Consider the following 12,397-nt stretch of genomic DNA (forward strand, 5'->3'; position numbering starts at 1 on the left):
CGGGTGCTGAGCCCTTAAACCAAATTCTTGGCCAATGAGGCCATAACAGCACAAACATTGAGGAAAACCCCGGGCGTGCAGCACCACGGTCAAAGAAAGGTTGGTCGAGCAGGGCCACTGCACAGTGCTGTGTTTGGTTCCTTTATATCGAAACTCATGTCTGGGTGATGGTATAGCTGGAATTGTTAGTCTTTTTGGAAAATGGTTGGGAAAGCAGGGGAATTAAGCAATAAGCCAAAAAGAGAGGGTCACAGAAATAATACGTTAAGTGGCAAAAAATACTTAACTTTTTTCATAGATTCCACTTAATAATGATAATATAATAATTTTGGCCAAAACTACAAAGATATTTGTCCATATAATACATTGTGAATATAATGTGAAGACATACTGTGTGATACATGCTACCACTTAGTTAGTTAGTAATTGTGCCACCACACAGTGGTGATGTTAATGGTAAGTGATTTTGGATGTTAAAAGACAAACCAGTGAAGAGTTATTAGTAGTTTTTATTCCAGTAATTACTGTATGTCTTATATAAACATCACATATCTACATAACATATTTGTAGTTGCCAAGTTTCATTATGGGGCCGTGAGTCTTTAAAGAAACCTACTCCCCTCTACTGGCTGGCTGCAGAACAATGTAAAACATTTTACACACTTCACAATTTTATTAACACCATAAAATCACTATAGTGAATTTCATGGTGTTCGTAAAAATATTCTGTGTAAGTATGATATTAGCAAAGATATTGGTCCTTTTGGGTTATTGTTTCCTGTAGTTGTGAGTTTGATTCATGCTGCACCTTCTCCCTGCTACAAACTAGGCTGAAATCGTACAACACACTCAGAAACACACACCATTTTAGGAATTCAAATAAGACATTAAATAGGTCTGAGCATGATACAAGAGATATTTTTTTCAATGTTATCAACAGTGTGGTTATTAAATATAAAAAATGAATCATGGAATTTAATAAAGTGATAATGAAATATTGTATGTCATCATATTGAGTCCAGATACAGATGCTTTAAGATTGTTAGTGATTTTACACCTCTTGCAGTGATACATGCTACTGAATAGAAATACATGCATTTTAATTTCCCATTGGGGTGCTATAGTATTATGAAGGTCCGTTTATTCAGCAGTGAGATACAGTAAACGAAGGGTGCTTGGTAAAAACAACAGTGGCTCCTGAAATCTATGAGCAGGTCAGTGTTGGGGTTAGTAGATCTAATAGTGGTTGAGAGATGAGACGGGTTAGAGGTCAGGTGATATACAAGGTGAGATGCAACATGTAGGTACAACAATGACCATCAAACAACAAAGCACAGACTAACACCAAGGAGGGTCGTACAGCCAGCATGGACAAGGGAATTCAAAACTGCTGATGTGGCAGATGTAGGTTTAAAATGCAACTTTTAAATAACTCAAGGGACATTTGATTCACTCTGCTCATGGTCACTACTCCTGCAATTAGATTAAGAAGAATTAGGAATTAAGAAGAAACTAGACTCATGCAGACACAATCATAAAGACAACAACACAAAAGAACTTGCTGAGGTTTGTTATAACATTCAGGTTGTGCCTTTTGTGCCATGCTTTATTTGGACAGCTGGTTCACTATGCCATGCATTTGCCCATGTGCCATGTTCCAGAGCAGGAGCTGCCACACCCATAATGAAGTGAGGTCCTCAGATAATACTGTTGTCAACATAAAAATCAGAACCAGTGGTTTCCAAATTCAGTAAAGCTACCACAGCCTTAAATAAACAAACATTTATGTGGTAGACATTTCTAATATTGTATTCCCATCAACCACATAGATTCAAAATCTAATGAAACCTTTGACCTAATCAACGAGTTGTGCAGCTTGGAGGGAATGGAAAGATCTAGCTGTTGCAAAATTATGTGTTTCCATCAAATGTCTACCAGTACGTACCGGTCATCTTGCATGGGCCTGACATAACCAGCAGACAAGATGTTGAGAGAGAGAATATTGGGGTCTACGATGGTCTCATCAGCTTCAGGGGTGCTGCGGAGACGTCCTAGGAAGGTACAAGTGCCTCAGTTTGAAAAGCTCATCCACAAGGCAATATCACTGTTGGTGCAATGTTTGGTTTTCAGGGTAAGAAAGGCTGAAATCCAAACTTACCCACGACAAGCTCACGTATATCCTTCCATTCCATTTCACCTCCTGACTCATGTACAATGGTAACAGTGATTCTCCTCTGGAGGCCCTTTGGTTGTGAAGAAAGAGAAAAAGAGGTGTGGTTATGTTCAGTACATTTAAAATATTCCACATATAAAATTTGCTCACATTGTGATTGACATACCTGGTGCAGTAAGAATGTGCCGTGGCAAGGCATTCCTCCTCTGTGGTCCACCACTGCAGGGATGTAGCTGGGAAGACACAGATGAAAACGGGCTTCACTGATTTGTTCACATGCCAGTGATGAACAGTGCTGGAGACATTTATGTGGTCCAAAGTTTTTCAGGATCATTATACTTATTCCATAATAATATCATTTCATGAAAAACATTCTAGCAGAGTGAAAATCCAGGACTGGATGTTTGGCGAGGGGTGACACGGGATACTCACTCTCCATTGGCCTCCAGCTCGCAGATTTCAAAGAATACCATGAGATCATATTTGCAGTGGCAGGGTCCTGCCTGCGGGCGGGTCATAGCAGTCAGTTTGGTGGCAGGTACTGTGTTGAAAAACGAGACAGATAGTGTAAGACAGGTTGAGGGTAGACAGAGAGCAGACTAGACTAGACTAGAGCTGCTCTAAACCTACAAAGGAAAGAAAAAGGGAAGAAGAAAGGAAATCAGTGATGCAGGGAAAGAGAGGAACCACTGAGTCCTCAAGAAGGAGCGCCTTATTTTCAGCCTATTTATAAGCAGTCCTCTCTTAAAGGAGAATACCACTAAATTTCCATAGAAATATCTTTGTTTCCTTATGCTATGAGATATTTCCCATATGTATTTATAAACCTATACTTGCTTTGGCTCTGTGTGATCTCACTTTGCAAAACAGCCGTGGTAGTAACTTATCCAGATTGAACCATCCTGTGCATGAGGAACAGCATGTGCACGAACAGTATTCTCCTTTAACAGTACCGATGTTGTTGATCATCATTGTTTTGTAGAAATCACTAAATCTTGTCTGACTGTGAGTTAACTACATTCCCCCAATTTAGTATAGTTCCCCAAAAGGAGTTAAGACAAAGTGTGCATGAAAAAAACATTGACATCGAGCCTTGGAGTTTGGCCCAAGCTCAAGCAAAATCACGATATATTTACTTCTGTATATACACAGTATGGCATATACAGAAGTAATATATATAAAGTATTATATATATTATCTTTCAAATAATTTCCCTCATTCTGATTTATTGTATTTATTATTTCAAAGAGAAGATTTTCTACCTCTTTGGATTGTTTCTTATACTGCTTAACATGTGAATTTCCCATCGGGGCTAAATAAAGTCTTATCTGGCGTAATATATAATGTACCAACATTCCCATCCCATTCAAGAAGAGCTCAAAGAAGGAACTGCAAGGAGAATCCACCACTCAGGTCAACAGTGAACACACAGTACACCAGAGACCCAATCCAACTGAATCCTGACACAGGAAAACCCCCTTTTTATATCAAACAGTTTCATTTTTTAAACTATTACAGCTTCTGCTAGTCAGTGACCAGTAGTGACTGTAATATAAACTATAGCAGAGAGACTTGCTAATTAATTGTTCTTTTTTGTGACACTTTATCTCCCCGTCAACAGGAAGGTCATGTCACAGGGTCAGTTACAGAACATCGACCCAGTAGCTGGACGGACTTCAGTGTTACATTTGAGCAATTATTCAGCAAAATTGATGCTTGTTGGAGGAGCAGCTTCAATGTCTACATAAAAGTAACATCTTGAGTTCTTTGAATATAGTTATTATTGTATTAATTATAATATGGCATAACAGTCAAATGGCTTTGGAGTATTTTTTAAATCACACCAAAATACACTTGATATAAAAAGTCTTTCCGTCACAGGATTCTCTTGGATCTGACATCATTAACCAACCCGGCTTCTGAGCTTTAATAACTGAACAGATAGAGGTGGGTGGAGCTGTCAGCTGAGCCTGCTCGTTTCCTTCCAGTAGGAAGGAAGCAGCCAAGCCAGCAGCCGACAGAGCGTGGCCTGACAACGAGTCCACCAGCGCCCCATTGAACACATCTGGGACCAGGTATCGGATCAGCTCCAGCGATTTCTCCCGGTCCGGCGAGGCCTCAGAGTCAACTGCTCATACCCAACAACATGAAGCTACGATGACACGACTTGCAGGGTGACCAGTACAAAGACAATGTAACATACATAAATAAATGTTGGAATACAAGCAAAGAAACAAGGAGTTTATTTACCTGGTTTGGACAGAGGCATCACTCGTGGGAACTGTCTTCTGCAGGGACGTAGTGGACTGATTGTGGAAATAACAGACAATCATATATCATTTTTTGAAAACACAATATAAATTATATCTTTGTCTGTGCAGTAAATCAGGTCTATCAGCAGACTTCACAGCCAGGTACCTGATGACGTCTTTACAGAGTGGAAGAAAAGGCTGTTTCTGGTAGTGTCCAAACACCTCAAACACAATTGGCTGGGTTTTGATGTAGTCAACAAAGGATTTAGTAACTTCAACAGCAATCTAGAAAAAAACACAGTGATGTTAAATTACTTGACGTATTAAAACCTGCAACAACTCATCATCACACAGAATCTGGCTGATAATTCTTACATTCTGCACATGGTAGAAGCCTAGAGGGGGGCCGCGGCCTGTGTTTTTTAGGGGCTCAGTAGAGAAGGCCTCATCATGACGGTGGATGAAACTGAAATCAGTCCAAATTGCAAAACATAACTATTAACATGTGAAACATGTAAAAGGAACATGATATATACTGATAACCGTGTGTGAAAAAATGTAGAATGAACTTTTGATGTGCTTACTTGAACTGGCAGAAGATGTCAGCATATTCTGCAGAGATGCTGGAGGCTTGCAGGACAGTCACCCTGAAGGTAAAAACATTACCGATCCTCAGGTGCTCTAGAGATGCGTCAAACGGGCCGTCCACACCGGCCTTCAGCGGATTCTCCAGCTCATCTGCACCAGCTGTGGGGAACGCAAAATAAAAATCAGACACAGGTTAAAGCTCGCATTCCAGGTAGCGGGCCAAGTCGAGCTCATTTTCAGTGGCACCATAATCCGTGGATGGATGAAGTTTAGGATTTGGAGCCCTCTTGGGCTGATTTTGGTCAAGTATCACCTGCTCCTTGCTTTGGACCAGGGTCGGCCCTCAGAGCCAATTCCATCGTGAGTCTTTACACAGAAAGCATCACTCTGAGCATGAGTCTAGCAGCCAGGTGTGCCACGGTTGGGCCGGGTGGGACACTACACACATACACACACACCCAAGCACACAAAACATGTACCTTTTCGCTCATACATTACGATTACCCGCACATGTGTTGTTGTTGACCTCATCAGCTGAGGGTCCCACTTCTGCGTTCTGCCCCTCCCCCTCCACAAAACGAAGCTCCTCCTGGGAAACCCCTGTACGTGACAGTCCTACAGAGCACGACTCGGACTGGAACTGCAAAAGCAAGTTGCCAAACACACACATTAGCAGGTTGGTGCATACAGGTGACTCCTGCATATACAGCGTATGGCGATTTTCTCTACCTTTTCATATTGCTGATCCTCAAATGAGATTTTGGCAGTGCCTGACTGCCTCACACCTGAGCCGTAGTCAGGAGCTTCCTCATCAGCTGGAGGGAAACACAAAGCACCTTCACTTCACTCCCTCAAGAAGTCACACACAGTCTGTCCTTTCAAGCCCTTCGTGGGCTTTTTGTCAACAATGGTGAGGATGAGGATCCGAGCCTTACCTGATATGGCTTGCACCGCTACTCGGAGGAAGCCCTTCACTTCTCCCTTCTCGCTAACGATCGCCACGCGGTGAACGAGAGGAACCGGGTAAAGCAGGTTACTCAGATAAACAAAAGCCCTGAATAGGAGGCAAAAAGAGAAAAGATAGAAGATTAAAAACAACCGAGCTAAGGAAATGGCTCACACTTGATAAAATTTCACTGGACTGGACAACAGAACACAGAGCTGCAAAGCAACCAAACAGAAGCTGGGACTGCTCTTGCGATGGCCATGGCTGCCCTTTACTATCGCTTTGTAGCGGCTTTTCCTCACCATCTATAAATAATGACATTATCAGGGTAATTATGGGTCACATGCAGTATTCCTTAACATCTGTATTGTACTGGTGAAAGCTTGGTGAGGCTAAGGAGCATGTGTGTAAGGGTCAACTTTGAATTCTTTAAATTATTTCAAAGTAGTGGAAACCAGCTCACTACTACGCTGGACAAGAGATGTTTTTCTCATGAGCAATGATTTCCATCCCTGAAATAAAGTTTTCTTGCATTGCCTAATGACTATATGCTACTGCATTAACATTGTGAACATGCCTCAAAATGATAACACTACACTACATTTAAAAATTGCAGATCAAAATGAGCAGTTGAGGCACTTTTTTCAATTATTTGAAACTACTTCAGGGGTAGTGAAAAGACTAACATTTGGGGGTATAAATAAACAACTGCACTAGAAATGTTCCTCTTACTTGGTTTCTCAATCTCTACTTTTTAGCTACAGTATTTGATCTTGCAGTCAAGGACCACGTTTTCCACAAGCCAATAGGGGTAGACATTTAAGGGTGGAGAGTGTAAAAAGGGAGAGGCGTATGACAAGATTGGTGAGGTGCAAAGAAGGCATGCTCAGGACGAAAAGGGTGAACAAAAATGCTTTCAACTTCTCGACTCAAAGGAATCAAAAGCAAATGGAACAGAAATCATCATACGGAACATGGCTCAGCTTGAATAAAAACTGCCAACAGCTTGATATGTGGTATGCTACACCAAAAACCAAAGAATAACATCAGAAATCAAAGTGCACCTCCTGGGTTGAAGTGCTAATTTGTGCAAGTTCTACTAGTTCAACCTCAGACGTATTCAAGTAAAAATTGACAAAAAAGGTCAAAATGAAAAGACTTGTGCTCTGGCATGCCTAAAAGAGACAGCTGCATTAGAAACCAGCTCTTTCATCTTGAGATTTTGAGTCTTCCTTGAACACCACTTTGCTATTTCATAACAATAATTTCCGGACTCTTTCATACTTATTCGGGTTTCACAGCATGGTGAGAACAGTTCGCCGTGGGTTCCTGTGTTATGCAAATCAGACCTGAATATCCTCCATGAGACATGTCAGTGCTCTGGCTAGTGCATGGTCTTCTTTAAAAGCTGCTAGTTTGCATTACACATAAGTGAGACACACAACTCAAGCAGCCGTTGAGCATCAACTTTGCTTGGATTTCCATCAAAACAAGTGGTACGAACTGACCCACCCTGGGCTGACATAAAGGACTTGTTTAAAGAGTAGAATTATAATATGCAGGAGATGAATTTAGTCTAAGTAAAACAGCAAAAAAAAAGAAAAAAGAAAATCAAGCAACAGCCAAATTTGATGAGATTAAAGATAGAAAGCAAAAGATAAGCTTTGAAGCCCAGAAATGTCTACTCCAGTGTCCCCTCAGTATCATGTTCATGAAAAAAAAATAAATCTGTGTAGTGGTTTGACATTTGAGAACATTTGTGTCTCAAACATGAGATACAGTGACAGTGACAACTGAGACAGGGAATAGAAACTTAAGTGGCAAGTTTGACTTGGTGTACTAAGCAAGCAGGAAGTGTTTAAGATGATAAAATGGACTAAATTCTCACGACCAAGTAAAGTTGGTCTTCAAATCTCCACTGAAGCATGCTCCAACTCCATGTTGATATTACAACTATACCTTATTTTTCCCAACTGGGCAGTACAATGGAAAATGTCTTATTGTGAACCAAACAGCAGGCTAATTTGGACAGAAGATGTGTGGTTGTCATATAAGAAAGCAAAAGACACTCTGACAGTAAGGTGTTGCAGAAACTTCGATTTCATGTGATTAATTAATATACTCAGTCCACAACAGAGTGAGGACTTTGTGAGAACATACCCTTGTTCTGTAACAGTATTGTGTATTGCGTTTTCCAAAATGTCATTTCATCTGATGTCTATTAAGAGAAACAGACCCTGCGTCTCATCGTGAAAGAGCTAATTTCCACCAGCATGCTCCCGAAACCTCACCAACCTTCCCACTACACTGAATAATGGTGAGCGGTCGTAAAAGGGATCCTGGCCTTCGCTGGAGCCTCGGCAGAGCTCTCCCTCATCATCATCATCATCATCATCATCATCATCATCAATATCATCATCATCCTCTCCCCCGAGCTCCAAGCACGGGTCGTCCAAAAAGATATCATCATCCAGGTCCTCCAACTCCTCCAACTCCTCCAATTCCTCCTCCCCGCGACCCTCCCGCTGCGGGTCAGCCAGCTCAGTAATTTCAGAGAGGGTCGGGGATGGGGTAGGGTCACTCATGCGCTCGCTCATGCATGTGTTGAAAATGGGGTTTCTGGTGTAGCCAGAGACATGGGAACTAGGTTAGTACAGTTAGATAGAAAGCACACACTTGTTCAAACAAGAGGAACAGTAGAGCACAACATGGACTAGACCACAGGAGAAAACCTTCCTCGCTTTAAGCCAAAATCTGCTTTTACTGTCTGTTTTAGTGGACAGTATACATGTGTGAGACAAGCTAAGAAAGTTATCTGAAGTATTTAATGCCCTTGCTGAGAGTGCACATACAATAATTAAGTGTGCCAGACTATGAAGGCGATGATTGACACTTTGAAGTAAAAGATTGCTTCCAAAGAGGCCAGTCAATTCCAGGTATCACAGGACAGGTTGGTCGCTTTATATGTATCTGTGTATGTATTTATTCAACCACCTTAGAGACAATTCTGTTGTCGGTGTGTGTTGCACTATATACTTTAATATATTTAATGCATATTGTTTTATTATGCAAGATGTAAACAGAGTTGTATTTTGATTGTGTAATTGTGGAAATAATTATTCCTACTTACACTTTATGTTATATATTCATTATACATAAATGTCATCATAATTGTATTAGAGATTTTAATATATTATTTTATTTAATATTTTGTTTGTTCTTTAAGTCAGTATTATAGATATTTACTTACAGTATAAGCCATCCAATATAACTAAGGTGCTAAAGTTCAAGCCTGATTTATAAAAGAATGTCGTCACAGAAATAGCATATAAATATAGTATACAATATTTCTCTTTGGACATTTGTGAATGACCCCTGACAGATTATTAACAGCAGTTACTGCTAGTGTTAAACCTATGGTGAAATCAGAAGCCCCGCATCACGAGTGTACTGAAAAGCGTTCATAATACTACTAGTGTCTTTTTTTGGAGAACAAATACACACTCCAAATAAAACTTCAGTTGATTGCTGACATATAATTTGTCTGGGGAACTAAATTTCATTAGATGTTAAGCTTGTTGCCACATATTCCTGTATTACTCACATATTGTATGAATAGAAAATCTAAATGAGCATAGAAACAAGATATTTCAAGGAAACATTTTTCAGATTAGTGGCTGAACATTTTTGCCTATCTTGCAGAAGCTAAATGACATAAAAGCCTTGATAAGATGAATATTATGTAACAAGACCATGTGACTGTGTGTAGGACCCATCTGCAAGAGAGACAGAGAAGGAGAGAGAGTGCTTGGCAAAGAGATTGGGAGGCTGTGTGCCAGAGTGGGAGGGAAAGAAATGGCAGGTTTTGAGTAGGAGGACTGAAGAAATGTCGATCTCAAATGTTCCACAACCGACTTTTCTCATTAAAAAAGATGGGCATCAACTAGCATGTCCCGATCATTTCCATTGGCTGTCAGATCCATCCTTAACGTTAAAGCTGTGAGCCCATGTTAGGCGGAAAATATTCCCTCTGGCTATCAAAAAAAGAAGGGACTTCATTCATTAATAAAGCACATTGAATTTAAAAGTTGAAAATCAGCAGTATAATTCAGCAGTTAAAATGTGTCAGATATGAGATAAGATATGGCACAGGCTTATTGTGAATACAAAGTCAGTGCAAATTTGTGATCACATTTGCTAAATAATTGATTATTATTTTTATTATCATTATTTATGATGCCCAGTAAGTCTTTCATACGAATACAATTCTAATGGACAGATCTGGTGATAGTGGTGCACTCAGAGCATAGACTGGACACACCAGACTTCAGTAATGAATGAATGAAGTGGGCTGCAGACGACTTCATGTTGGTGTCTCCGTCATTATGGTCCATCAGTTGACCACATGCTCAATATATAAGGGAATTACAGCCAACAGACTCTCATTATCTTGAATGGACAAGTATGACTAATACTGGGCTTCTGTTTGCTCTCTGCTTTTGACCTTTGTATGAGTTCAGAATGAATTCCTTCCTGTATATATATATATCCATATACTGTGTAGGTCCAATGGTGTTCAGTATTTACCTGCCAACCAGACGGAACCAGGGGAAGCGGTCATAAAAGGGGTCCCCTCCGGTCATCACATTTTCACAGTCTTCAGTGGTATTGTTGGGCACATCAGCAGCGCGATCGTACATCTCTCTCATGAGATCGAGCCTCTGCCTGCAAGAAACAGCAACAATTGTCACATTAAGTCATTGTGCTAAAAAGTAGCACATCATGGAGTTAATAAGAAAATTTCTTCCAGTGAATGCTGCGCTTCTTGTGAAATGTTCCCTCACAAAGACACTATAAACATTTTTTGTTCCTACTGTTTATCATAGGCTTGTTGACAGTTGTATTTGTGTGTGCAATAGTGGGATTAATAAAGTATATCTTCTTCTTCTTCTTCTTCATCTATATTGTCCTCAGACTTTTTAAACCGAAAAGACTTGGTGTTCATGTACCTTAGTTTTTCTAATGTCCAGTAGTGGGTGGCTCCATTTTTCTGATCCTGCACCTCCACGGCCACAATGGTGCGTGGGAAGTGTCGTATCTCTCTGTCCTTAGTTGCCTCTGGGGGCAACAGGTCTGGAGGCAGCGGGGAGTAAAGAGTGTCTGTGAGCAGCACAAACTGGAACTGGACCTGCATGGGCATAGAAAGCAAAGGTATGGTCAGGGAGACATACTTTAACATGAATCAGTGGATATAATGGAGTTTAAATGAAAACAGCATGTTGGACCTTCTTCTTGAGTTCCACACTGATAGCATTGGCCTCCTTAAGGAAGATGGCATTTCCCCATAACAGGTCACGGAGAGAGGTGAACTGGTAGCTCCGCCACTTACGAAAGCCCCACACAGCCAGCTCTCTTTCCCTCTCTGTCCATTGCACTGTGAGCAAAAAGAATAAAACACATTTATTTGGTGAGGATTTGCTCACCACTATGTAGACATGTATCTGTGTCAAAGAATGTTTTCTACCTTCTTCTTCTGGCTCTTCCTCTTCTTCAGTGGCTTCTGGGTAGTAACGGTCCACTTGCTTCTGAAGAGCCTCCAGCTTGCTCTCATAATCCTAGACAATTGATTGTTAACAAGCCATTTAGGAACTGATATCAGTGAGTGGCTCATTAAACAAATACTAGTGCATTTTCTGTAAAACATGGAAACATATTGTGTGACTTATTTTCATTTAAGATACTGCATTAGAGGTGATGAGCTACTTTTAACAGCAGATTTAACACAAGTTCAGATAGATCTAGCTACCTGTGGCATTAATGATTAACATTAAGAGCATACAAAGCTGCTCATCACTGTACCAGTCTTTGCTGCTCCAGAAGGTTGTTGGCCTCCTCTCTTTCTTTGCGATACTGGTCCTCCAACTCCTGCAGCCTGAGGACATAAACATAAATGAACAAAACAGGTTGGACAGAAGTGATGAAACTTAAGGTTCTGGAGCAGCATGCCATTCACTGTGCACTGTGCTGCAGATTTGTATAATGTAGTAGCCTTTAAAACTTCAATTACCAGTAGTTCCTAGCTTCCTTATCTGTTGTTCCTAACTACAATATGGTGGTGAGGACCCATCCTCTACCTTCACTGTCTTTCTTGAAAAAGTAAAGTTGAAAGGCTCACTATTTTCCCAAAGTACCTCTGTTCCATTTCCTGTTTCATGTCAATGCCCTGTTTGTCCAGCAGCTCCCTCTGGGCGAAAGCCCAGTCCACGGGCTCAGCAGGGGTTTCAGCACATGGGGTCCTCTCCCTCTCAGCCCTGGCCTGCACTGGGTGGTTGAACCGAAACACATGGCTCTTCCCCAGGATGATGCGATTTCCTTTATGAGAATAAGAAATCTAAATATGTTAATGTAAACGCATAAATAGAGAATGACATACATGTT

The 12,397-nt window shown here is 40.8% G+C and overlaps 1 protein-coding gene across 17 annotated transcripts in view; it reads right to left on the bottom strand.

Annotated features, from left to right (window-relative positions):
• Positions 1-12,397, bottom strand: part of kif1aa (kinesin family member 1Aa) — a 41,735-nt gene that overhangs the window by 10,018 nt on the left and 19,320 nt on the right. For 6 of the 17 annotated variants that reach the window (XM_038716721.1, XM_038716720.1, XM_038716726.1 and 3 more), the window contains 17 exons: positions 12,151-12,331; positions 11,819-11,891; positions 11,484-11,574; positions 11,245-11,393; positions 10,969-11,147; positions 10,547-10,684; positions 5,949-6,067; positions 5,743-5,828; positions 5,518-5,653; positions 5,010-5,172; positions 4,801-4,891; positions 4,592-4,710; positions 4,424-4,479; positions 2,606-2,714; positions 2,340-2,406; positions 2,159-2,243; positions 1,946-2,051 (listed from right to left, as the gene is read on the bottom strand). In XM_038716721.1, coding sequence (XP_038572649.1) covers positions 1,946-2,051; positions 2,159-2,243; positions 2,340-2,406; positions 2,606-2,714; positions 4,424-4,479; positions 4,592-4,710; positions 4,801-4,891; positions 5,010-5,172; positions 5,518-5,653; positions 5,743-5,828; positions 5,949-6,067; positions 10,547-10,684; positions 10,969-11,147; positions 11,245-11,393; positions 11,484-11,574; positions 11,819-11,891; positions 12,151-12,331 — 1,948 coding nt within the window. Of the gene's footprint in view, positions 1-1,945; positions 2,052-2,158; positions 2,244-2,339; positions 2,407-2,605; positions 2,715-4,085; positions 4,302-4,423; positions 4,480-4,591; positions 4,711-4,800; positions 4,892-5,009; positions 5,173-5,517; positions 5,654-5,742; positions 5,850-5,948; positions 6,068-8,254; positions 8,579-10,546; positions 10,685-10,968; positions 11,148-11,244; positions 11,575-11,818; positions 11,892-12,150; positions 12,332-12,397 lie in introns of all 17 variants that reach the window. The other 11 variants (XM_038716716.1, XM_038716715.1, XM_038716723.1 and 8 more) reach the window with 5 other exon arrangements.

Source organism: Micropterus salmoides, unplaced genomic scaffold (genome assembly GCF_014851395.1).
Source record: "Micropterus salmoides isolate LMB-PRFRI ecotype aquatic unplaced genomic scaffold, ASM1485139v1 Ms_hic_scaffold_13, whole genome shotgun sequence".
Lineage (NCBI taxonomy): Eukaryota > Metazoa > Chordata > Actinopteri > Centrarchiformes > Centrarchidae > Micropterus > Micropterus salmoides.